The sequence below is a fragment of the Epinephelus lanceolatus genome, chromosome 10, assembly GCF_041903045.1.
Source record: "Epinephelus lanceolatus isolate andai-2023 chromosome 10, ASM4190304v1, whole genome shotgun sequence".
Classification (NCBI taxonomy): domain Eukaryota; kingdom Metazoa; phylum Chordata; class Actinopteri; order Perciformes; family Serranidae; genus Epinephelus; species Epinephelus lanceolatus.
In genome coordinates this window covers 21,310,732-21,337,378 of record NC_135743.1, presented here as the reverse complement: position 1 = coordinate 21,337,378, position 26,647 = coordinate 21,310,732, and the positions used below count along the sequence as shown (strand labels likewise).

The 26,647-nt window shown below is 41.8% G+C and overlaps 1 protein-coding gene across 1 annotated transcript in view; it reads left to right on the top strand.

Annotated features, from left to right (window-relative positions):
- The window catches only part of iglon5 (IgLON family member 5), a 122,652-nt gene that overhangs the window by 86,312 nt on the left and 9,693 nt on the right, over positions 1-26,647 (top strand). Inside the window, exons 2-4 of the mRNA XM_033640765.2 lie at positions 11,297-11,375; positions 15,685-15,917; positions 18,902-19,021. Coding sequence (XP_033496656.1) covers positions 11,297-11,375; positions 15,685-15,917; positions 18,902-19,021 — 432 coding nt within the window. The remainder of the gene's footprint in view (positions 1-11,296; positions 11,376-15,684; positions 15,918-18,901; positions 19,022-26,647) is intronic.

The following is a 26,647-nucleotide window of genomic DNA, read 5'->3' as shown; positions in this document are numbered from 1 at the left end:
TGAACATTCATTACAGATATTCAACATACATCATTTTTCTTATTTTCTTCCCCCCCCCCACCCATCCCCACCATGCTGCCAACACGAAAAATAAATTAAATGAGTCAAAGGCACACCTCCAATGATATACAGAAGAGGTTACAGGTATGAAAATATACAAGATTAAAAAATAATACATAAATAAAATCAATAATAATGATAATAATAATAAAATAAAATAAATAAAAATGAGAAAAAGTGGATATGGAATTATGCCTTCTTAATTTTCAGTCTTGTGGGAGGACTTCAAGTTTCTCAAAATAAGATAGTAGAGGGGCCCATGTTTCATAGAATTTTTTGGGTTGACCCTCTAATGCAATATTTTATCTTTTCCAACTTTAGAAATAAAATCAGGTCTTTCATCCAGGAGGAGGATTTGGGTGGATGTGCTGATTTCCACTCCAACAGGATTCTTCTCCGGGCAAGGAGAGTTGAAAAAGCAAGCACGTTTTTAATTTTATTTGTCACTGATGAACCTTCCCCTGGGACTCCAAATATAGCCATTTCAGCACTAGGTTGGATATCTCTGCTAAAAGCTTCAGATAAAGTTTTAAATATCGTAATCCAAAAATTATAAAGTTTATCACAGGACCAGAACATATGGGCCAGATCAGCCTTAGCTATATGACAACGTTCACATGTTTCACTGACATTAGAATAGATCCTAGAGAGTCTGGCTCTACTATAATGGACTCGATGGAGCACCTTGAATTGAATTAAGCCAAGGCGAGCACATGAGGTTGACCCATTTACTCTATATAAAGCATCATCCCAGGTTGCATTGGAGATATTTATTCCAAGTTCTTTTACCCAGTCTGCTCTAATCTTATCTAGCGTCACTTTATTGAATGATGTGATACTATTATAAATTTTTGAGATAAGTTGTCTTCCTTTTGAGCAAAAGCAAATGCCACAGCCTTGTATGGATTATGAGAGAAATGGCCCTTAAGCACAGGTATGCAAAAGACCCCATCTCCTTTACATAGGAGCAACAAACACAGACTTGCTGGCTTTGCCTTTTGTTGCTGGTGTTGTTGTTTTGTGTCTTTCTGTAGTCGTTATGCATCTTTTTCTGATCATTTTTAGTCTCTCTCTGGTTGCTGTATCTTTGAGTGACATCGCAGCAGAAGGCCAGTGGGGCCCCTGACACTCTGGGACCTATGGGCTTGTGCCCAGTAGGCCCGTTCAATAATCCTTTCATGGCCTCAGCTGTTTCCCTCTGTTTCCTCTGATCATATAGCACCCATTTCAAAAGTATTTGCATCTTTCTACTGCATAGAGGGCCTAATTTTCTGAAAAGACCATCCCTCCAGCAGTGAAATACCTCTTTAAGTGATGTGCAGTTGGATTTTGCATACTCCCATATGTTATTATAGATATAGATCACATAAATATATTCCTATTAGCGGTATCCTGTGGAGTTTTTGACCACTACTTGCGATATGGAGCAGAGCTTTGAAGAGCAGGTCCCCGTTGTGTTAGTATCTTGTGGTTTTCTAGTCCATGCGCACATGAGCCCAATGCACACCCCTGCCAACGATTTAACACTATTAAACAGTCAGTGCTGGAATGGCAACAAGAAATGCACCAGAAAAAGGCAGGGAAGGAGAAAATTGCTACCATGCAGACACAGATGTAAACAATGCAGGTTTCAAAACATTAGAAAAAAAATGTCTTTGCAAATGTTCTCTGAGGAGAGAAATTAAATCAGCACGCTTGTTAGACCTCAAGGATACAAAATGCATTTGGGAGGAGACACTGCATGTAAACATCATTTTGAATGTAAACATCAAGAAGCCTCAAGAAGTAGTTTTAATATAATATATTTTTTATCATAATGTCATGTCAAACAGACAAGAATACACTGATAGATGCAGAGAAGAATACACTGATAGATGCAGTCAGTGTTTAGTCATAGTTATGGGGCAAAATCAGTCTTTTCCCCTGCACATGCTGGGAAAGTGACACTATTACATTTACTACAATTAAAGAAACTTATCTCAATATCTGTCTCTACAGCCATTAACACTATAGTATAGCAGCACAAACATTACTCAGTGCCATAAGCCTATGTCTTGACAGTGTGCTGTAATGTTATCATGCAAGAATTTGCAACCTTAAGAACTACAAATCCTTGGAGGCTCACAACATTTTTTTATTTATTTTTTTAACCAATAGCTGAACAATCTAACAATGTTTGATTCCTTTTTGTTTAACCAGAAACAGCCCCAGAATAGCCAGTACCAAACCCACCAGACTCCATTTAAATAAACAGTAATTTCAGCCTGTATACAGCCAGCATACTTTCACATCTAACTGTGTGGATTCAGGGTTTTATTTCAACCAACACAGAGTTGATGATTGTGATAATTAAAACAATGAAAAGACAAGCCAAGATAGTGTCTGTGTGTTTTATTTTGTTTCTGCTTCTTTGATTGATGTGTGTTTTGTAAAATTACTGTTTATTTAAATGGCGTCTGGTGGGTTTAACAACAGTGATATGAGAGTCGTTTGAGGTTAAAGAGAAGGATCGTAGTCTTTATCAAAAAGGTCTGTCTCTATAGGAATACTTTCAATAATTTGTCAGACATTTATGGCAACAATGTGAGCCTGTCGGTGACAAAAACAAGCACTTTTAGAGGAGTGTTTACTTTGGGGTCTGTTTACTGCTCTCACTCAATACTGTAGCAATTTAAAAAAGATAATTGTTCCCATTAGTCATTTAATCACAAAAACATGGGAAATAGGGTCCAGGTTGAAAAACATAAACACTTTAAATTTGGAGTTTTGAATTTATTTAACGTGCAGAAAGCAGGTTTTGTGGGTGGTCCTATAACTACCAACTACCAGCTGCTGTTAAGTTACATATTTGTATTCAGTTCCTTTTTGTTGCTTGTAAAGTATGTTATTGTCACAGGGTGCTAGATGCAGAGCTACTTGGGGTGAATCAGTATTTAAAGCTTCTCTTATAAAACAGTGACAGCACTTGCCCACAAATCTGTCAAATTACCAGTGCACAGGGTGTATTTAGGGGAGTCTACAGGGCCTTGTGTAAGGCGGGCGTGTGTGTGTGTGTGTGTGTGTGTGTGTGTGTCCTCACTGGGAAAGGAAGTAACAGTTTAACTACTGTATTGATTTCAAGAGTGCTAAGGGGTTTAGGCGTCAGTCCAAGGAAAATGGGGGGTAAAAGAAAGCAGAGTGGGGCTCGTCCCTGGTTTTAGCACGCTCGGCTTTTCTCCCTGGCCACGCTTGATTCAATGGTAAAGATCTGTGGCTGCCCATTGAAGTTGTACAACTGCTGCATTGAGTACTGTATGGCTCCGTGCACTCTGCAGTGCTCTATTGATTGATGTGTGAAGAGGGATTAGTGGGTGGGAGGGAGTGAGCGGAGGAGATGCTGGATGGGAGGGAGGGATGGGCACAGCGACCAGAGGCAGAATTGTGGATGCAGCATGTGTACAATAAAAAAAAAAGGGGGCAGATGTCACATCTTTGGTAAGGCCAAGTCAGACACCCGAGGGTGATGCCCTGCTTTTCTGTAAATGTTGATGGTTTTGGCTCGCCTCTGAGCCCAAGCTGTGTGAGCAGTTACATGTGTGTCAGGATGGTTGGAATATGGGGGCCAGTAAGGCCAACTAAATATACGACCTTGAATGACGAGCAGCTAAATGTCCAACTGATCCTCCTGATGCCTTCAGGCCCAGACACACCAAACCAATATCAAAGAACTAGTGGCAATAAGGCTGACTGTTGTGTCGCTTCATGTCGCCTGTGTCTCAGCCAAGAAGTTGCACATGAACACACCACAGTTAGCATGTGCATTCTGCACCTATGTAAGAGGAAATAACTTTCCATAGCAGCAGGTGGAGGTGGTGTGTATTTGTCATTCAAACAGGGAAACCAGAAGAACAACAGAACAGATTCAAGATACAAGTTAGCCAGTTCACACATTAACAACACAACCCAGTGTTTAAAGAACAAAGGATATTAACTGTGGGCTAGCAACAATAACACAAGCAATTAAGAACTGTTTCTGCTGACCAGCTAAGTGTGTTTCATTCTCACGTCCTCTTGACTTTAGCCATTTGTTTTCCTCACTTCTGTTTCTCTTCTCGTGCACTGAGCTGATTTGCAAATCAGAGCGATTTTACTCCACGACAGGCTCTGCTGTCTGCGATGCCGATTCAACAAGCTGAATCGTCTAAAAAAAAGGTTATGAGGGATGACTTGTGGCAACATGTTCTCATCCCATCTTTTCAAATGTTGCCCCTTTGTCAGTGGACTTTAACATCCAAATATGACACACTCTTCCTGGGTCTGTTGTCGATGTGGCACAGCGTGTCAATTTACGCCTGTTACATGCAGTGTATCTTCAAATAAACTTTAGAAAGGAAATGTACAGTTGGTGCTTGTTAGTTTCATATACTTTGTTTTTCCAGTTATTTTCTCGTGCAACAAAAGCACATGGTTGGGTTTGGAAAAAAAACATTATGCTTTGGCTCAGCGTTCACACATGAAGGAAACAGTGGGCTCCTGGGTGAAAGTCCAGGGTTTGCTGGACCCATCTGCAAAAGGTGCCTTTTTTGCATCGGTGTCTGGCACTGAAATTGCGAAGCAGGGGTATTGGACAAGTTCAGAATGGGCTGGCGGAACACACCGCAAAACTAGTGCAACAGACGTTCCCCGACAGCCCGACATTCACCAACAGCCAACAGACACAAACAACAGATCACATAGACACTCATTTTAGTCATTCCACCACATTCCTCTGACAGGGGAAAAAAAAAAACATCTTTGGTCTGTGAGGGGGGAAAAATGACTTTACCAGCCAGATTCAAAACAATTCATTCACCGTGACTTCTGACATTTCTTAGATTTCCTGTCAAGTGGAATCCTGCTGACATCCATTTTGCTCCACCAGAAATTGCGCCCTGCATATCCATCTTGTTGTGCTGTTTGAGCGTGGCATCCAGGTGGTTTCTCACTCCTTGCCCATCACTCTCTCCCTGCTCTCCCATTGCTCTGTCCCTGACAGGTGGTGCTGAGGGTGGAAGGAGCCAGGAGGGGAGTCTGGGATTTCATCGATAGGGAGTGGAATGAGTAGTGGAGTGAAGGAGAAAAGGGGAAGGAGGAGGAGGAGGAGGAGGGCAGGAAGATGGGGCTTCAGAGAGGTGGACATGAGGTTGGATTTGGGCCGTCCAGAGTTAATGGGATCAGACGAGGAAGAGAAGGGATATCTGTGCCGGTTAATGTTTAATCCTCCACCCCCAACCCCTTGTCTCCTGCCTTAGGCTCCCGGCATCTGATAATCCTTGGGCTGCCTCTCTTCATCATCAAGGTGTCGGAGGGAAGTGCCTCTGTAAATATTTAATTGGCTGCAGCATGCCGGTGTTAATTATGCGGGTGTGTCTTTCCGTTGCTTTGCTCTCTGCCCCAGCGTTACTGACTGTGTCCTCGCACTTTTCCCTCAACTTCATCGCTCCTTCTCTTTCTGCAACTATAAATGCCAATACTGCTATTATCACCTAAAACTACCGCCACTACCACTGTATAACTATGCCTGCTGTTGCCTCTGCTGCACAACATCCTGTAATTCTACATTCTACAACAGCTTTCCCTCGTTCTCAATGACTTTCTTCTTTTAAGGACCTCACCTTACCCTGGCTATCTGTTTTCACCTCTCCGTTCCAACCTTATGCAATGCCTCTCTCCTTCTCCTTTCAATTTCAAAACCACGGCAGCCTCCGTTAAAACGGATTATTGTTATGGGTTTCATTATAGCCTCTGCTGTTATCCGTCTTGACGCCAATCATGCTTTCAGAAGTAGCTTTGCCTCCTTTCTGTGTTTATTTGATCGTCAAGGGCAACGCGAAATAGATGAACAGTACAAAGACAGCCTTGCAAGGACTACGCAGGCTAAAGTTGTACAGCTCAATAGAGCTCTACTCATAAGTGTCTGCCAGTAGCAAGTGCAATTACAAACAGGCGCATGTAAAAGTCAAGAGAATACAAATCACATAATAGATGTCTCATGGGTACTGAGCAAGCAGCCTTGCAACGCTGCAAAACACACAATGCAGGAGAGCACAGGGACACAAACACTGGACCACAAGTGGGGGGAATTATATGAATGTCTATCTTTTGGCCAGCAATGGCTAAAATGTTTTCCACAGATGAGAAAAACAGATCTCTGCCTTTGCAGGGTGTACACTGAAACAGCTGAACTGATTGACAAAGACCTCCCGTATAGGTGAATTAATGGTCTGCTCGCCCAGTGTTTTCCTGTGTGTAATCCCTCAGGCATGTCCATAAAATTTTATTCTCTTAAAAATGTCAGACAAATCTAGACCCGAGGCTCAATACTGTGTGCAGACAAAGGCTCGACGGGGGTCATTTTGACAGAATTAAAGTGTGTGTGTGTGTGTGTGTGTCTGTGTGTGTGCATGTATGGTATGGAAATGGGGGTTCCTTTTGTGTGCCAAAACAGCAGGTCATAGCAAGGACACGAGATACCAGTAGCCATTACAGACTGTATCTGCTGTAAACAACAGTGAGCAGAGAAATTTAATATGCCCGTGTCCACACCAACACCAGGGGCCACTGCAGTGTTCACCACCAGCATAGTTCTATGTGGTTATTTATCATTTCTCAGCTCAGTTGTGTTTTTATATAGGCTCTGGATTTTTCTCTCTCATAGACAAAACCATTTTTGTCTTAGTAAAGTATTGCACTAAAGCAAGAAAGACAAAGAGCTTTCCTTTGGAATTCACATTGTTTTTGTGTTTCCGCATTTAGAGTCTGCAGGGTAGTCGGTGGTTTAAGCTTCCCTGTTGGCAAGCACACCCTTCTTTCTAGAGTATCAATGGGCGAGACTCCTGAATCCTCCTGGTGGGTGCAGTTCATCAGCCTGCATGCTGAGCCCCAGGAGGGAGCGGAGAAAAAGCAGAATTTGAGATAGGGATCAATAAAGCCAAAAGTACCCCAGGAATTGAAAGTGATGTCTGACGCTTCTGTTTTGGTCATGCAAAAGCACACTGCTGGTTGCACTCTGGACTCATTATTGTTCTGTTTGATCATGTCTGTTGTGTTTGGCCGGCAACATTTGAATTTATTGCCTGAAAGGGATAAATGACGATGATTACATCAAAGGGTTTGAGACACGCTGTCATTCAGCCAGATGATGTTTACGACCAACACTCCCACTCTCCCATTAATGAGATGCTGCAGATGCACACTTTATATTCCTTTATCTGTCGAAAGCAATAACCATTATAGTGTTTTATTTGATTTGATTGCTTTGGCCAATTTTAACAACAGAATTTCAATGTACAGTATTCCTGACACACATTTTCTGCTCTCAGAATCTTATCTAGCGTGGAAACTGGAAACAACTGTATCAGATTAAGTAATGCATCAGATGTTCATTATTGATTTTTTTACCATAAAAATGGCCATTGTCAAACAGTAACACATTTTCATCAACATAAAAGAGAAATGGTCCAGTGAAGAAAGAGTCAGTCCTCCAGTTTGGTCCAGACTAAAATACCATATATTGTCTTGACATTTTGGCTTAATGACTTTGGCAACCTTTAACTTTTTATCTTACACTGGCATGACGTTGATATTTGTGGTTTTGAGTTAGATAACCCCTGATTTTCAACTAGCACTATCATCAGGTCAGAATTTGTCCAATATCCTAAACTGACGACATATCCATCAGTAATCAGAGGCAGATTACACCTCGGACAGGTTGCCAGACTATTACAAGGCTGACACATAAGCTGCTATCACACTGCCACACAGTAACCGCCCTGACAGCCATCTGCGTGCAAGAGCGTTCCCCCAAAAAGTTAAGTGTTTTTAAAAGCAGCTGCTGCTGATAAGGTCCACGGCTGTGATGACAGGCAGGTGCTTAGGTGAGAACTGGCAGAACACTGATAAATGCAGAAGCAAGACAACGGAAATCACTGAAATGACCAAATATTTGGACAGTTTACCATCCATCCATCCATCCATCCATCCATTTTCATCCACTTATCTGGGGCCAGGTTGCGAGGGCAGCAGGCCAAGCCCTGGGAGACCCAAGGCACTCCCTCCACTGTGTTCTGGGTCTGCCCTGAAATTTGGTGGAAATGTTATACCAGGCCCAGTTTTTCTTCTCATTGTCCTTATAAGTTGCAAGCGTCCTAACTACAGGTATTCAGACACTAACGTTACCAGCTCCTCCGTCTTGTCTTCTTTCTGCATCAGTGATGCTCGCTATTTGATTGGCCAAAGGAGTTCAACACAGTAGTATCAAGAGTTTTGAAATGTGAGAGTGGAGCCACACTAATTATAAAACCATAAGGGATTTTCTTTCCAGTTTCTTTTTGTATGTTTTCATGACTGTTTCTGTTTATTGTCATCAACATTAACTGTAATCCGCAGCCAGTTCCAGGCATAAAGCCAGTCTACATTCCTGAGGGCTTTGGTTGTATGCACTGTGGTCTACTTTAGATTTTCATTATTATATCGATGTCAAAACAAAAAAGTCCAGCTGTCACACACACAATATATATATATGATTGCTTCTCACACAACGCTTTGCAAGAAAAGTGAAAAAAAAGGAGGATGAACACCAGTTTTTATCTCAGGATAGAAGTGGTCTCCCACCTCTGAAATACATGCTGGTCCGGTTTGTTCTAGACAGGCTGTCGACTTACGCATCATTTTCACTTTTAGTGAGCACTTTAACCTGCACCAAGGTCAAAGCAACACTTCACTGTACACTGAGCATTCAGAGTGAGGGACAGAGGTCAGAAAGGGTTACACAGTAGTGGGTGTGTGTGTGTGTGCGAATCGGGAACAGGGGATGCTTGACATAGTGTATCCCTGTGTGTATTTCAACTTGCTGTATCTAGATGATGTCACATTTGTATTTTCCAGGTGGAATGTGAAGTAAATCTTTGCTGGGATTGTTGTCACAATAAACTCAAACGGTCAGCACTGCTTGTTTGGCTCATCGAAGAGTGTGTTTGTGTATGTGTGCTTAAAACTAGCGTGTGTGTGTGTGTGTGTGAATGGTCCTGTGATGCAGAGTGTGAGAGGAAGTGTGTTGACCTGGTTATCATGTTGTGCAGCGTCTGGGAGTGGAGGCAGGGTGATACAGGTTTTAGAATGCGAGGTGCCAATCGAGCTGTGAAAATGGGAATTGAGTAGGGAAATGGGAATTGCTCCCCGCTGGTTTGTAACCTTCGCAATGTTGTTTGGAGCATTCGGTGTACGCATTCATCATTCATTCAATCAAAATGTGTGCGTCGTGTGGGTGTCCCACTGGTTACATTATGTGATCGAGAGCGTCTTTTCCCTTCGTGTATGTCTGTAATTGCGTATGTGGGGTAGTGTGTATTTGTGACAGCATGTCACACCCGTCTCTGAGCCCCAAGCCTTGGAACTGAATTGAATTAACCTAAATAAAGTCTAGTGTGTAGAGTACAGAGCACTTGAAAGGGAACAGCTGAGGGCTTGAGCTGAGGACTGTCTGAGTCTAAGACAGGAAGCATGAGCACAGCAATGCAATGCAACATTACTCTGTAGTAAAAACCACAGATAAATGAAAGCTTGTGACAGTTGCTGAACACTGGACACAATGGCTAATGTTCTGCGCCCCTCCTTCAAGGCTTTCAGAGAGAGAGAGAGAGAGAGATGGAGCCGGTTCTGGGATCCTTGGCCGGCCTAGATAGCACAGCAGCAGCGGCAGCAGCAGCACCCATTAATGCGATTACAGCTTTTAGCGGGAGATTTTCAGGGCCAGTTTTCTTTTGAGGCGTCATTAGTTTGTCCTCCTTTCTTGTTCTCCACCGGTATGTCAGCAAACAAACATACACATTCACACAAATGAGCAACAGACGGCCAGATACTGTAACTGCTTACATGCAACCATGAGCAACACATGCACTGGTGCACACACATAATCATGCACACATGAATATATGAATACACAAGCATGAATGTAGCCTATATTTACTATGGCATATTTACACAGATATGCCAAAGCACACCACATTCACAAACACGCAGAAAAGAGAGCAGGCATAATTAGTCTTTATTTAAGAGATGATGAATTATTATTTAGTGTAGTTGGCACTACTCAGGACTTTTTGCTATGCAGTTTGAAAACCTTTTGATGAGCAATCCACGATGTGCATCATGATTCTGAAGCCTCTCTCATTATTCTTTGTAATCAAACCGTGATTCCTCAAGACCCTCCTTTAATTTAAAACCCATATTTCCTGTCTGTTTAGTGCTGCAGTGCCGTCATCTTGGGCCTCATCTCTGAGCGGATTCTCAATCGGCATGCTAAACATGTCTTTGACTTTGTGCAGCTATTTAAAAAACCTTGAGGTGCTTCTAAGCTCCTCACTGCATCGGCTTCGTTTCATAAAGTCACCATTTATTAAACCTCAAGGCTAGACCACAGCAAAAGCCTACTGGAGATATTGAGGTCATTTTGTAGGCAGAGGGAGAAAGAGATTGTCAGAGATGGGGGGAAGACACATAGCTGAGGTAGCTGGTGTCATGCTGCTATTTGGCGGAGTTTAGATGGACAGAGCCAGGTGCCTTACCGGGGAGCGGCCTGCCTCAGTAGGCAATATCACTGCCAGCATATAAGGTCTTTGGTTATCTTTGTTTGCAGTCCAAGCAAGTTCACAAAAAGGACTTCAAACTGTTCTAAAGTGTTTTTTTCACCTGAGTGTCTGAAACACATCTCACACATGCCAAGTTCGTATTTCCTCTTCAACTAATGGTTCTCAGTATGTGTCTGTTCTTGTGTGTTTGTGCTTTTGTAAGCATGTGCCTCTGTTCTCCGAGTGTGTGTGTGTGTGTGTGTGTGTGTGTATTGGTAGGCAGGATGAGCATCCCTTCTGTTACCGTTGCTGTCCCTTCATTTCACGCTCCGGCAGCTCCGCGTGAATCCTCTTCCCCTGGCTCATTATCAGTGCTGTTCAATGAACGCGCATCCCACCAGAATGCAGGGTAAAACCAAATCATTATTCAAGTACGGGGGTCAGTGCAGACGTTGTGACTCTTTTGTTTAGTATATTTATTACTTTCCCTTCAGAAATAAGTAAGCCGGATGCAGAGCGCGTCCCCGCCCGGCCTGATTTGGTGAGGTAGTCGATTTTCGAGCACCTGACCTGAGATTGATGAACACCAGCGGAGCGTCTGGTGCCATTATTGGATGCTCACTGGTCTGTTCTCTCATTTTTCTTGGCAGCGTCCAGCGTGCACGGAGGAGAATTCGGACACCTGCCGGACAACATTACAGTGTTGGAAGGAGAAAGCGTCACTTTGAGGTAACTCTTGATCCTACACCTGCACCTACTAATTACATGAAAAACATGTTTGTGTTCCCTCCCACCTGTGTTTCTCCCCCACCTGTCATGCTGATTTAATTGCCAATTCTCTGTCACCTAACTTCAATTAGGCATCCCGCATTGAGCCATATTTTCCAGCTTTGTCTACCCTATAGCTGATTGAAAGATATTACCCGTCAGATGTCGCTGGAGTCATCCCGTCTGCCTGCAATCACTCTAACAATGATGATGCACAGGTCAGCTTGGTGGGTGGACCTCCTATGCTGCCAGCCCCACCTGCCTAAACTGTGAGTGATAAAGTAGAAATCACGGCTTTCCTCGGCTCCCAACCAAGCAGAAAAACAGCCAACTTGCTTTTTTCCCTTCGCGTGGATGTGACCTGTCTTGGCAGTACATTCAGCAGTGCAAAAAAAAAAAGTCCAAGTCAACATTACTTTCATCACCTTAAAGCCTACACCTCTTCAGATCTCTGAACAAATTCTTCTTTTAGTCCTGCTTGTGTCTTGAAAGAAGAGTGGGCCTTCCAGTAAAATTAAACATGTTGTTCCAAAGCCTAATAAAGTTCTATCAGGATTTAACATCAACAACTCTCTCAAAGAATCAGGATGCTGATCTATAAAGTCATCAAGACGTGAAGCCTGAAACTGGTACACTGATGCTGTGGAGAAGTCAAATCTGTAGAATTTATCTGGTCTTTTCACACCAAAAAGTCTGAACCAAACGCACCTGGGTGGTAAAATCTGTGCCTTCAATGTCACCTTTTATTCCTCAGCATCTCTTTCTCGTTTCTAGCTACAAACAGTGTTGCCAGCTCCCATGTCATAAGTCATACCAGTCAGTGCCTGAATTGGACCAAAAAGGGCACCTGTGACCAAATTCAGCAGTTACATGTCATGATCATCACAGGTGACTTGTATATATTTATATTAATATGCGTATCTTGCAAACATATCCCACTTCAAATGTATTTTTGTATGCATTTCATCACATACATTGCATACAACATATTTTCACACTAATGCAATTTTTTTTATGCAGCTATTGAAATTGTACACAAACATAATATAACATATTTGCAGTAATAAATCCAGCTGAAAATATATCTGTTGGCCTACAGGTTAAATTGGATAGTGAGAAGTAATACCAAGGGCAAGTCCATAGAGTATGAGCAAGGTATATGTCTGTTTAGCAATTGTTACCTTCAAGTACAGTTTGTCAAACGAACATAAATTGAGTGGTACTGAAAACTTAAATTATTCCATCATCTTCTGGTAAATCAATAAAATGTCTCCCTTGCTGTAATGGTATATACATAGCATGACATCACAATGACAGAGAAAAGGGAGAGCATGAGAATAACACAAGTGAGGCCTGTGTGTCTTTAGGGCCTCAGCCAATGCAACAATTTAAAAAAATATGCTCTGCTGTCACACTTTTTGAAATTCAAAATTGAATAACAGCAGATGGATTCCACATAAGACCTGTAGTTGAAGGATATGCACTTCCTAGTGAACACTGTAGTGAACACACAGGTCTGTAAATTGCAGGTGACCAACTTTCTTCACATCATACCTTTTCTGAAAGGTGCAGATCCAGCAGTCAGTTGCACCGAGCACATGGTGCAAATTGTCACTGTCGCCACAGTAGTTGGCAGCTGACAGGAGGGAGAAGTATTGGACGAGGGAGGCTCGGTATTGGTGCCAAAACTAGACTGCTTCTCATCAGCAGGGCGGACAGGGAAACATTTTGTTGGTTCTCAAGCACAAGCGCATCATTAGTTGAAGAGGGTAATCCTGTCACTGGTATACAGTACGGGTGAGTACTGGCCCATTTTAGGCACTGATACCAGCACACAGAACATTAAAATCATTTTCATGTGAGTGGTAGTGGTTAAAACAAAAACTATGCCACAACTTTGTCGAGAGGTTACAGTTCAACCAAAGGCTGAGTATTCCATTCAAGTGCGTTTTATATGACGTACTTTTAAAGACGTAATATTATTCAGTAACTCACAAGTAAAAACACAAAGATTAAAAAACAAATGTGGAGCACAGAAATACATTTTCCTGCTTTCCCCTTCTTAACCATGTCACAGCCCCTCAGGCTTGTGTTTGGAGATCCCCTTTAGGAACCCCTGCTTTAAAACTGTACGTGAAGGTGCTCCACATATTATTCTGACAGTTTGATTTCACACTACAAAAAAGTGCCTTTACAGCTTCATCAGCAGACGTGTGATGTCATATTTTGTAATCAGATGTGTGTGTAAATTTGGCCTGCGCTGGATGGCCAATAGCTGACTAACAGAGGACTAAACAGCTTTATAAATAAACTCCATTTTCATGTAAAATCACTTTTGCCCAAGTGGCACAAATACTCGTGTTATGCTCGAGACAATGCTGTTGTGTTGCCTTTGATGCGGGCCATTAAGACAAGGCACATTTGATGCTATTATGGTGCTCATTTCCTCTGGGCTCGCAGTCCTGTAGCAACATCATCAGTGCAGAAGTGATTAATTTTAAAAATAGATTAATAGAATGTTTGTACACAGATAATGAATTTTTGTGGTGGGATTTCTTCCTGTATCCTCGCTTTAGTGAAACCCACCAGCCACAAACAGAATCTTAATCAAAATAATTGGTTTGTTTGTTTGTTTGTTCTTGCTTTCCTTTAGTTCCAAACCTGCTGCTGAGTGGTTTTGCTCACAGGTCATGTGTCCACCTGAGCATGAGCCCACAGCTCTGTAGCCTATTTGTTAAAGTCCTCCAAGCTTACTCTGCACTGTGGCTGATATACGTTTTGGTGTCACTGCCGCTGACTTGGCAGGTGATCTAAGATCTACCTCAACTGTGATATTTATCCAGGTCATGTCAATTAAACATGAAGACTACAGAGGCATGTCCTTGCAGCAAGTTGAAGCAGGGTAAGGACATCTAGTGGCCAAGCCAAGAACTGAAGTCATACCTGTGGACAGAGGTTCCTGTTTTGAAGTGTGCCTCATCCTTTTGGCACAACACTGGTGATTTACTGTGTTTTTATCACCAACACCATCATAATTTTCTCTCTCATTTCTTCCCGTATGTCCGCTTTATTTTATTTTTCATTCACTACCATTAACTTTAATGTTGATTTATCAGCCAGTTTTAGGCGATAGGCCAGTCAAAAACTCAGTTTGTTCAATTGTACCTTCAATTGACCCATTTTTCTGCACCTGTGAAACAGAAGTGATGGATAATCATGAGTGCTGTGTTTCCCAGAGGTTACAGACAGATAACAAATAAAGGAAAAATATGATTAGATGAGTGGGGAAACATTACGAATGCAGGTGCTTACATACAGCACAAGGTACAAGGGGTCCATTAATGATTCAGTTAGGAGATAATGATGTGAATCATATGCTATGACCTTTGCAGTCATTGTATTTTTTACCTAATTGAACATCTATGAGAAATTTTGGACTGACATGTTGGACAGCATTCCCAACCATCAAAAAAAGTTGTTCTGATATTGGTATTAGTATTGGAAATGCCTCCGATGCTGCCTAAAATGCTGGATCGGGTGTCGGCAAGTATGCAAGTTTATGCACCGATCCATTACCATGTAATTTAAAAACTTTAAATTAGTTTCACACCTGAATGAACCAGTTTTCCAGAAATCAATTCTTCTTCATGGCTCTAAAACTGTTACATGTTGCAGCCACTGGCAACTGCTTTTTTCAAAGCAGCAGAGAAGAACTGATTTCTGGTAAATAGTGTAACAATAGCCATGAGCAGAATGTCAGCAATATTTTATACTGGAAAGTCCCACCAGTTTAGGGTTTCAACCTGAGCCATGCCATACAACAATGATCATTTCACACTGATACAGGGTTGGCAGTATACAGCTGTTATTTATTTATTCTTTTATTTTTAACACAGTGGTATCGGATCGGTACCCAGTATTGACTGATACGCGAGCTCAAGTATCAGAGTTGGTACTGGGAAGGAAAAAATGGTAGTGAAACGTCTCTCATAAAAGCACCAAAAGAGAGGATATTTTGGGAGAATGGTGTCCCAGTGAACTTCAAAAGACTTGTGTAATCTATTTTTAAGGTACATTGAAGCTCTTCTGGTGCTCAACACTGTGCTAAAACACTAAATGTTGTTTTTTGTCTTTGATATGTCACCCCTGCGTATATCTGCGCTAAAGATAAATGTATTAATAAAAACACTCTCAGCAGTATTTAATATCAACCCTAAGCATAACGTCAAACAGGCCTCCCACCTGTTAATCACTTCCTGTCCTCTCACAGATGTCGGATCGACGAGGAGGTGACCCACAAGGCCTGGTTGAACCGCTCTAACATCCTGTTCACGGGGACAGATAAGTGGTCACTGGACAAGCGTGTGACGCTGGCCAACAGCAACAACAGTGACTTCTCCATCCACATCGACAAGGTGCAAGTAACCGATGAGGGGCCCTACACTTGCACCTTCCAGGCCAATAACAAGCCCCGCATCGCTCACGTCTACCTCATTGTTCAAGGTGAGCAGCCGAGTTGACAGAGCAGAATCTGTAATGAGTGTTTACTGTTTCCATTAAAAGTGCTGGCTCATTTCCCTGATATATCCAGAGATTTGATTGCAGGTGCGGCTGCACAAAAAGAGATATGTGTGCACCGATGTTACTGTAAGCAGCCTTGGATAAAAACTAAACGGCTTAATTATGCATTTCGTCATTCATCCAAGCGTAGTGCTGTCTATTGGGTGTGATTGAGGTTTGACATCAGGGGAAGCAATTAAGATTCTCTATGGTTACGTTTCAGTGTTCCTTCTCTGTTCATTCAGGTCTAAATTTATGCTTAAAGTCATGATAGAAAATGTTGTATTTAATGTTTTTATGATGTTTAACTATTTAAGGTTGGTATTTATGGTTATATCAAAGTGCAATTACTTGATTATGACTTGCAAGTTTATTGGCAGTGGTGGATGAAGTACCTGAATGTCAAACTTGAGTAAAAGTAGAGGTATCTTCACAGAAAAATGACTTTGGCAGATGTTAAAGTCACCTTTTAGAATATTACTTGAGTAAAAGTCTTAAATTATCTGATGTTTAGGTCTTCCTAACACGTACATCACCTTAAAAATGGAGAACACTTGAAGAAAAACGAGGTCCTCGTCACAGCTTGAAGGATTTAAGGAAAACCTTTGACTATCCAGGGCTGACACACTGCAGTAGAGCTGTCACCGCACAGTTACTTGTCACAAATCTTTATCTTCTTGAATCATTACTCGCCCTCTCTTCTGTGGGACACCTTTTCCTGCTTCCATCATGAAGTCAGTCTCATCGTCGGGTGGAATGCAGTCACTAGCATGTAGAATCTATTCTGACATGCAGCCTGGGCTTGACTGGGAATCCAAACTTACTTGAGACTTTGAGAGCACTTGTTTGCACTTGCTCTCATGTGATTGAGCTATGATCTAAGTTGCAAGCTAGGACCACTGATTTGCCAAACCTTACAATTTTATTTTGTAGTGATGAAGTAAGCAAAATGCTGAGGACATAGCAACACATAGTTACTGGTGTAAAAGTGGAGTAAAATACTGTTACTCCAACACATAGAAATGTATTAGAGTACAAGCATACATGTTATTCAGGAAATATAGTGGAGTAAAAAGGGAAAGTTAAAGTTAAAATACTGATGGACTCAGACTCCGACAATTCCTGTTTTGTTCAACATTCTGATTCTAATTTGGACGAAGAAGCAAACGAGTCTAGTGGGACGAAACGAGATATCTGTGACGGTGACAGCGACAACACATGGACAAGACCACAGAGGAGAGGGAGGCGACAGAACACTGAACGTGACGACATTTTCCGCTATACGTCAAACAGAATATTATTTTCATTATTTATTTAATTTTTTATTTAACAATTCAAATTGACATAAAGAAATGAGGGGAAAAAAGTAAATGTGGAATTGAATTTGTACTTGAAAATGAAGGTGACATTTTTCTCAGCTTTTTGTCCGAAATGTTTTTTAAATGAAAATGTGCAAATTAAAGTGTTGAGAAAAATGGACTGGAATAAGTCTCTCTTCTTTAGTTTCATGTATATACTGTTCTTGAGGGTCTTGAAAGATTAGTGAATATGATCAGAAATTCTGGCGGTGGCTGGCAACTTAAAGATTATACTTCGGCAGGGAAAGTATTATTATATCGTTATGTTACACCACTGCTTATGAGCCTATATGTGTGTGTGTGTGGCCACAGTAGAGCAGCGCAGTGACAGATAACGGAAAGTCAGTTTCAATAAGAAGGCCAAGTCTCGGCCCATTTGTTATTTCCATGTGGCCAATTCGGGTTACTTGTCTTTATAAACAGAAAGTTAGGCAGATCAGATGGATGAGGGTGTGTGTTCGGAGGAGATGAGGTACACAGGGGCGGCTGTCCAACTGCCTGACTAAATAACTGACAGCGTAGGACCACGACTGGAGCTCAGTCATCAAGTCAGCAGCTAAGTGAGTGAGAGTCTGGCTGATCCTGAGTGACATGATGTATTGGCACAGAACTGCCCAGAGGATGGATCTCAGACCTCTCTCCCCTCTTACATGTGTCAATTTTTATGCATATTTTGGACAGTGTGTTGTGCAGATTGCAGTTATACATCACCGGCAGAATGAAACCGAAAACTTTTAACAGGATATATTAGGTACATTCAGCTGGGACCGAAAGCGCGAGGCCTGGCTCACAGCTCACAGGTGGCGGAGACAATGTCAGCTGCTTACTAACAGAGTTTTCACATCGTGCTGCAGCCAAACAAACACTCTTGTCTGCAGGGTGCAAAGCTTGGCACAGATGACCATATATACCTAATTCCAAGTCGCCTGCAATTTCAGCCCTAGCTTGATATCACACAAAATAATTACACCCTCAAGTCAGTGCATCAAGCAGGAGCAGCTTCACTCCACTCCAATCTGTGCTTTATCACTGCAAGTGTTCAACTCCACCAAGATAGAGAAAAATAGGATCCTCGGTATATGTCTTACAAAAAAAAGCAATCTCAGGGCCAAGCTCATTAAAAGCAATGATAATGGGCCATTTAAATTCAAGGGCCATCTTGTTATCAAACTAACTACATGCACAGCACTCCAACACTTTGTGAGGTTGGGGCACAGCGGTATTCAGGAGTGGTCATTCACCTAAAAAGTAAAAATTCTGACTACCACTTTTACAAGTATTCTTCTTTTCTTTAAAGATCAAATTGGATTAAATGTCAGGAGAAGGAAATTGTAATGCCCATTTGCAGCAATTTAGAATTCAGTGCATTTTAAGTAGACGGTCAAGCGTATGGTTGCACATTTCAGTAAGCACTCAGGCACAGATCATTAATCAGCTGATTGCCTCTCTGTCTTAGGTGCAAGGATTTGCATCATACTTTAAACACCTTAATAGGCTGTAATCAATAATTCATGAAACAAAAAAAGGGATTTTAAGGTCATATTTTAATAACGTGATCTTGTTTTTCAGTTCCGGCCAGAATCGTCAACATCTCAAAAAACGTGTCGGTGAATGAAGGAGAGAATGTAAACCTCTACTGTCTGGCAGTGGGTCGGCCCGAGCCCACCGTCACCTGGAAAGACCAGAAATGTAAGCCACCCCTTCTTGTTTGCCTGTCTTCAGATCCGCAGATCTCTTGTTCACAGCTTCACCTTTATCTCCCCGCCATCACGTTCATCCCTAACCCTGTTCTGCCTTTGGTATCGTCTTTTTATTTTTTTCCCTCCTAAAGGCTTATCAGCATTCAGCTCATGTCCACGTCTTTATCCCACATACCTGTGTCATCACTCTTAAACCCAGCTGTTTAGTCTGTCCCCGACTTAAATTCATACTCTCCGTATTTTCCCTGTGTCCCAATGTTTTGTCCCAAACAACCACACATTATACGTAATTATCCCCACCGCGCCACCTGTAATCATCAGCATCTGTCTTCATCCACCCTGTCAACCAGCATCACGATGCCAACCTACGCTAACAGCCACTTCTGGCATTAAATCAGCTATTTTTAGCTCCCATTATTGTGCGGAATCAGAACTACTTCAAAGCGGTCAGACTACACAACTTGATAGATGGAGTCAAATCCATTTTGATTTGATCTGCGCAGCATTTATTCCCTCTCTGTTCCCATCTTTGTCACCAGTAATGACCAAAGTCAGGCAAATAATCATTACATGGTCTCTAGAGATTGTATGGTTTTATTAGAACTGTAATGGCAGTGCTGTGTCATCTGTTTGGCTCATAAAGAAAATTGCTATGTACTGAATATACCACTGCACTATGACTCAATATTCCTAAATGTATTTTACTCCAGTAACTGTCGGCATTTAAGCAAAGAATTTTTGTCTCTTTTGACTTTGAGTTACAGCTACTGCTACTGCTATCAGTTGGGGTGAAATACATTGCTATAAATTGCATTTTGCATGAGCTCCACAACCTTTTTGGTTCATTGTGTGTGATATGGGCACATGTGTGTGCCAAAATATCTCAGACTGAACCTCTGAATAATACAGACAAGGGAGATATATAAGAACAAGAATTATTGTTTTCGACTTTTCAGTGATTTGAAAGTCAAATAATGAACTCTTTGTGAGGCTGGCGTTGCATCAGTGTCACAGAAGTCATGTTTAAAGCATTTTCATCACACAGCAGTATTGGCTGAGATGTAGCTCGACTACAGCAGCAGCAGCAGCACAGATCAAATGTAGCAGCAAGACAGCATTAATAAATGGGTCAGCATGAACAACTGCTCAACACGCTGTAATTATATTGTTAGGCAAATGCACAACCTATACTGTACTGCTGTACTTACAGACAGCTTTGGGCTGGCTCAGAGGTCTGGTCCTCCTCCTCTCTCCCTTGTGCATGCAATGTCCTTCCCTGCACAGTTAGTGCTTGTGAACCTACATGGTACCTCAAGCCCATAGTGATCACAGGCACCCAAAAATACAGAGGACAATGGTAGAGCATGCATGAGCGCACACCTGCAGCAAACACACACACACACACACACACGGCTTTACATCACAAACTCTGTGCGGTTGTCCTCACTTGCAAGCCTACAGCATTTCTCCTCTGTCAGCAGTAATCCTCCCTCTCCAGTCGCCCCCACCATCTACACCGCCTCTCCTCCCTCTCTCCCCCAATAACCCCTCAGCTTGCAGAGAAAGAGATAGGGGCCGCATTGCTATTCCGTGGGAGTCTGTGCAACCAAGCCATCAGTTGCAGGAGACCAGGGGCGGTGGAGAAAGGGGGGGTGGACTAGCCCAAAGAAACAGCAAGAAGCTGCCAGCCATCTGTCCCCATTACTCAGAGACTGCATAGAGAAACTGCGGGGAGGAGGGAGGAGAACAGTGTACTTGGAGATTAGGTGGAAAATGCGTGTGCGTGTCTGGTGGTGGTGGGATAGGAGGAGGCGTGCCACCTTAGTGGTGAGACAGAGCCCTGCTAAAGGTCTTCAACCCCTTTGCAGCTTGTCCACGGAGTCCTTATTCACATACAGATAGGGACAGTGCTCTGCACTGTTGTTTGCAGGCCGTCCCCTTCATCTTCACCAAAGCACAGATACAATCTGTCTCACCCATTCACTCTGACTGGCATCCATCAGTTGACCCACTCAGAGACATACAGGCAGTCTGTCTCATTCAGTTAAATACTCCAGCGCATCGGGGCCTTATCATTTGACATCCCATCCGTTAAAACAAACACGGGCTTAGCGTGAATGAATAGATACTTGTGGTGGTGAGGAGCTTTTCACAAATAAGCATCATAGCAATATGATGATAAGCATGAAGAGTCTTTAGATTTGACAGAGGCTGAATAATTAGGTATCTAAAAGCTCGACTAAAAACACAGCAGGTACTGAAAAGGAAAAGCAGAGGTTGACAACAAGTCAGTAGTCAGCAGAGCCAAAATAACCCAAAAAGTAGACAGGCAGAAATCATAAGGAGGCAGGAACAAAGCTTGAATGCTATACCTACAACAGCAAAGGTGATGTGACAGAGGACAAGTGTTTGTGTGTGGGTATACTGAGTGGAGTTGATAAGGGACAGGTGTGGCTTGATGAGAGAATGAATAGCAGGTGTACAGGTTGAGTGTCTAAATCAGGTGATTGGAAAAGGCAGGAAAGTGTTGCCAGAGAGCCCTCAAAAGTTTATTTCCAACTGTAAAATGTCCCATTTGGTGCATATCTTTGTCACAATTCTGTGATAAACAAATGTATCAAAAATGTTAATGTGTATATTAAAGGTTTGGGCTGATAATATTCTACATTTGTTATCGTTAATGAATTACATTAAAAAAACAAACCCTTTGGCTTTCAGCCCCCAGCCCATTTGTTCATACTGAAGATATAAATCTTGAAAATCTGGAGCCGCTTGCACAAAACTGAAGTTGACATTAAGGGCTTAATTTCTCCTTAGCTGAGTTGCATTGAATCCCTTCCAAGGTTTGCTTAGTTAAGGAAAACCATTAACTCATTTAACTACATTGAAATAAATTTTACAGGAGTACAAGTTTCCACGGAGATTGTTTGTTAACTTGGACTCACGCTTGTGATGCCTATTATCGTCTCATAAAGTTGGCTGATAGTTAGACAGTGGAAAAAATGGCAAAAGAAAAGAGGACAATAAAACCGAATTGGTCAGAGGAGGAAAAGATATACTTCTGGAGGAATACAACCATAGACGGCACACACTACAAAGTAAATTTGATCCCCAAACACCAGAAAACTATTATAGGAAGAAATCACAACAAAAAATAATTCAGTCATATCTATAGTGTAAAATCAAAAGCGTATCTGTCGGGTTCTCCTAAGACCAGAGTAGTCTTCTTGGGGTGTGTTAGTTTTTTTCATTTATCATCATAAACGTGGTCATGCTGCAGTTAAGATAAAGTCAGAGGTACCTTAAGTTTTTTTTTTAACCTTGCTTTGGTTGCTAAAGAATTTTGTGCAATGCTCTAGGGATTCCTTAAGTACAAGACGAAGACAAGAATAAAACCATTAATACTTAAGTGAATATTTTAAGGAAACCCTCAGGAGAAGACTAAGGGTGTTTTGTGAAACCAATTTTATGTTGAGGAAACCTTAACTAAGACCTTCAGGAAAACTTAAGGTGTTTTGTGCAACTGGCCCTGGTCCCAGATATAAAGTTTAAAGCTGTAGTAGGTAATTTCATAAAAATAACTTTGTGTCCTATTTGCTGAAACTGTCAATGTGCCCACACACTAGTACATAAATTGAAACAGTGTTCCTCCTCCTGCTTGTGCTACTTCTAATAGCATTTGCCAGAATTTCCCACAGCTGAAAGAAAACATCCAATCAGAGCCAAGGCGTCTTTAAGGCAGTTGTCAGTCTTGTCAATCATGGCTCATAAACTGGTCAAATTGTCAAACTAGGCAGCTTCAAGTATGAATCAAGATTCTGTCACTGCATTGCCTATTTCTCTTCTTAAATGTTTTCAGAAACATATTTTAGTGTACTGTTTAGCTGTAAAATGAGAATGTTTGCTCTGGCTAGTGGGCGGCACCTAGTTTTGGCTCATTTTCAACATGGCAGCTGGGTCACAAACTTTCACATTTTACAGCTAAACAGTACACTAAAATATGTTTCTGAATACATTTGAGGCAGGTTTTTTACATCTTCATATTGGTAAAAGGTTCAGCATCAAGAACAGGATCTCTTGCAGAACCAAACATGTGGTTTACTGTACCTCTTGAAATGCCCTTGTGGGTCAGCACATTGGTAAAACCTAACAGGAGCTGAAAAATAGAATTCTGAGATAAAAATATCATAAGGAATAAAGATGAAAAATCCCCCGGTGGCCAGACACTTTCATTCATCTGCCCATGATGTATGTTCCTTGAAATTTCAAGGTGTAGAAATTTTACATCCCTTTAAAAGAGGTGGAGATAGGGACAGATTTATATCACAAAGGGATTTATACATTACAAAATGAGAGCCCTAAGGGTTGAACGAAGAAAATGCTGTTGGGTTGCTCCTTATAATCTCTTCTATCAACGTCTCAACCATTATCCACCATCCTGTATTTAGATTATGTAGATGTATTTATTTTCGTCATTTACTCGTCATGACAGTACAGGATATATTTTCCTGAGCTCCCTTGAAATGATTCAAACGACTTGAATCGTCGTTCATACAGTTTTTAATTATTTTCCTCTCATATGCTACCTATCCTTACAATATTTTTGCGGATGTATTTTGCCCTTTTTTCTATCTTTTTTTCTATTATTTTTTTCTATATATCTTTGAAACTATTCAATGGTGTCGTATATTGCTGAATTAAATTCTACATGATATTTATTCTTTTTACATTTCGGTTCCTTATACGTATTTTGTGGATGTGTTTATTCTGGACATTTTCTCTGACATTTTTCTTTGCTCTCAAACTATTAGGGATAATAGAGTCATATAGCTCTTGTTTTATCTTATATATGCTATGTCTCCCCATTATAGACGTATCCTGTCTCAGGGATTTTTCCTTGTAATTTGATACTTTTAAGCAAAGACTCTTTTTATCACTACTTTTCCCCAACAGGGGTTGGATACTATGAAAGTTCTTTGCATTGGGTTTTGAGGTAATCGTTTTATGCATACTAATTTATTCATTAATCTGGACACTATAATTACTTATTTATAGTCTCTTGCTGTCTGGTTCCAGTCCTGGGCATCTGTTTTTTTACCTATCAGCTTGTGACACAAGTTGTTGTTGTTTCTGATTGGGAGAGGTCATTGCTAGGCGGTTCATTCATTCCCGAACGGATCCTATCATGCAATTATGCATTGTCTGTCCTGATTGTTGCTTGAACCTCACCTGATCGCATAAATTGCCATTGCTGCTTGTTTTGTATCACGCTGATGTTGCCTTTGTAGCTGAAACATGTTTGTTTCTGTTTGTTTTGCCCACATTAAATGAGCAAATTTATCCGTGAGCGCCGGTGTTCAGTTTGTTTTGATCCTTTCCACAACCGTGCACCTGATACATTGTTCAAGAGTTTAAAGTTGTGCACGCTGCTATTTTTCAAGAGAAACAGGCAATGCAGTATCAGAACCTTGATTCATTTATCAGCGCTGCTTAGTTTGACACTTGGACCGCAGTTCACGAGTAGTGATTGACATGATTGACAGGTCTTAAAGACTCCTTGGCTCTGATTGGTTGTTTTCATTCACATGCGGTGGAGTCCTTATAAAAGTTACAGGTTTAGTATTAAAAAATGACAAATAATTTCCCATTACAGTCAGGCACTGTAGAGTTTGTCGAAACAAAATAAACTGCAGTGCCTATGTTTATGGTAATGAATCAACATGTCAGCGGTGTGACTGTGGTGTACTGCAACGTTTCTTTATACAACAGTTTATATGATATCCTATGAATAAGCACCCTGCAAAAGACTTTATGTACTTAACGTCAAGTTGCATAATCAATGTTAAGTTATGGAGGTAGGAAAAGAAACACGGTGACAGCGCACCTACTCAAACTTCTCTTAAAGTTTACACAGTTATGAACACCAGTCCTTTGGGTCCCCTTCTTTTCTCCCATCAGAGCATTGGTGACATGATCCCAGCCCTCCAAAATACATGGGTTATGCACAAAACTATTGGCTCATGATTACATGGGACATGTGTAAATGTTGATGCATTACTTTTCATAGGAAAATAAACAAACAGTGCCTGAGAACAGCCTGCTTATTGGTGTGTTTTTGTTTCTGTACAACAAAGGAGGTCCATGGCACAGAGGAATAAGATATATCAGGCCTCAGATGATAAGGTTGATTGTTGGTTTTGGTCTTTTCTTTAGGCATGTGTGAAGAGATTTAAATTCTGTTGTAGCTTCATTCAGCTCAACTAAAACACCTTCCAGCCCTTTACTCTTCCAAAGGACAGGTTTTACAGTCTGTCAGGCCGTCCGTGCTTCTCTGTTTTAACCCAACATCAGACCTCTCTGCCTGGACATTGGTTTTTGTAATGGAAATGGATAAGAGGAGCAGAGAAATCAAGTGCCCTGATGATCTAGTCAAGCTCAAAGTGCTGCCGGGGAAATAGAGCACAGTTTCACTGTAGGGCAGGCCAGAACCCCTGATCCTTTTTTCCCTCTACTCATTCATACAGCCCCCCCTCCCCTCTCTCTCTCTTCTCAGGTGCAATCCAACTATCTCTGGTGGTCAGGAGTCAGGCTCCTTCAAAAGCCATAAGTGGTTGATGGAGATGTATTTTACAGGCCATTGTAGGAGTGCCAGGGGCCGGCTGCAGTCAGATATGATCTCCCACCAAAGTGGAGAGAGGTGTGCGATGCTGGTCCAGAGATCTCAGGGGATGGAGCAGGAGGGAGAGAAAGGGAGGGTGAGAGGGCTGCTTCGCACTGTCATATTACATCACACATAGGTGCTAAGGATGAAAAGTCCATGAAAAAACCAACCACATCAAATACCCAACTTGACATCTCTTCACTCCCCGCTTTATGTTGCTGTTTCTCTATTTTTCTTCTATCTTTATATCTGTGTATATCTCATTCAGCGTCTTGCTCGGAATCTCTTGCAAATTACCACTCTCTCTGTGTGTCTGTAATGCGCTCTCTAGCGCTCGATTGCTCTCATTTTTTATTTTCTTTGTCCTTTTTATTTCTTGGAAGTCATCTGTAACAGCCTTGTGTGTAATTTCTCCAGTGCTAGTTGTCTGATTCTATCTTTTTCTCCCCCCCCCCCAAACACACACATACCGCCTCAGCTACCCCCTCTGGCAAAGTTTGGTGCTCTGCTTGCTTGACAGAGATGTCACAAGAGAGCTATATTTATTAAACTAATGGAATGAGTGAATAACATTGCACCCACCCCACCCCAGCACCCAGCGCCTGCCTGCACTTGCTCGGGTGGCACAAGCAGCCATCACCGCGGTTGTCGCTCGCTGCTCAGCCTCTACCACAGCAGCTGCAAATAATCGTCTCCAGCTCAGTAGCCACACTAATAATCCTCCAGTATAATCTTCAATTAGAACCGCCGCGCTAATCTCTGACAGGAATAATCATGGCGTTTAGCGCCTTTTTTGTGTGTGTGTTTGCGTTGGTGTTGCTCACAAACGTGCTCAGGCGCCATTTGTGTGTTTGTGAGGGGAAGTAAAGGTCCACTGATTGACAGTGGTTGTGTGTATGTTTAGGGGAGGCTTTGAAAGGGAAAAGTGAGCAGCAATTTAAGAGCTGGATTTCC